Source organism: Penaeus monodon, chromosome 21 (genome assembly GCF_015228065.2).
Source record: "Penaeus monodon isolate SGIC_2016 chromosome 21, NSTDA_Pmon_1, whole genome shotgun sequence".
NCBI lineage: Eukaryota > Metazoa > Arthropoda > Malacostraca > Decapoda > Penaeidae > Penaeus > Penaeus monodon.
The window spans coordinates 8,030,850-8,031,103 of NC_051406.1; the positions used below are offsets into that span (position 1 = coordinate 8,030,850).

General features: G+C 31.1%; 1 protein-coding gene across 1 annotated transcript in view; it reads right to left on the reverse strand.

Moving 5' to 3' along the window:
* LOC119586161 (integrator complex subunit 11-like) overlaps nucleotides 1–254 on the reverse strand; it is a 7,305-nt gene continuing 7,051 nt past the window's right edge. Inside the window, exon 14 of the mRNA XM_037934857.1 lies at nucleotides 1–220. Coding sequence (XP_037790785.1) covers nucleotides 161–220 — 60 coding nt within the window. The 3' untranslated portion in view covers nucleotides 1–160. The remainder of the gene's footprint in view (nucleotides 221–254) is intronic.

A 254-nucleotide genomic window follows, 5' to 3' on the forward strand; every position in this document is an offset into this window, starting at 1 on the left:
TCTATACTCTAAACAATAAAGGAGCTGACAAAATTATTACAATAAAAACTGCAATATTATCCCATGACTTTATAAGAACGAAAACAATTACATGTACGCATGTCTTAACCTAATGTAAAAAAATAACCTTACACAATCCTATTATCCTTGTTCGCTGTTTTCAGGACTTCTTGTAGTTGCTTTTTATAATGTCCAAGAGCTTGCTGCCAAGTCCTTCATCCTGAAAACAATAATAAAAGGTCTATCATATTTAC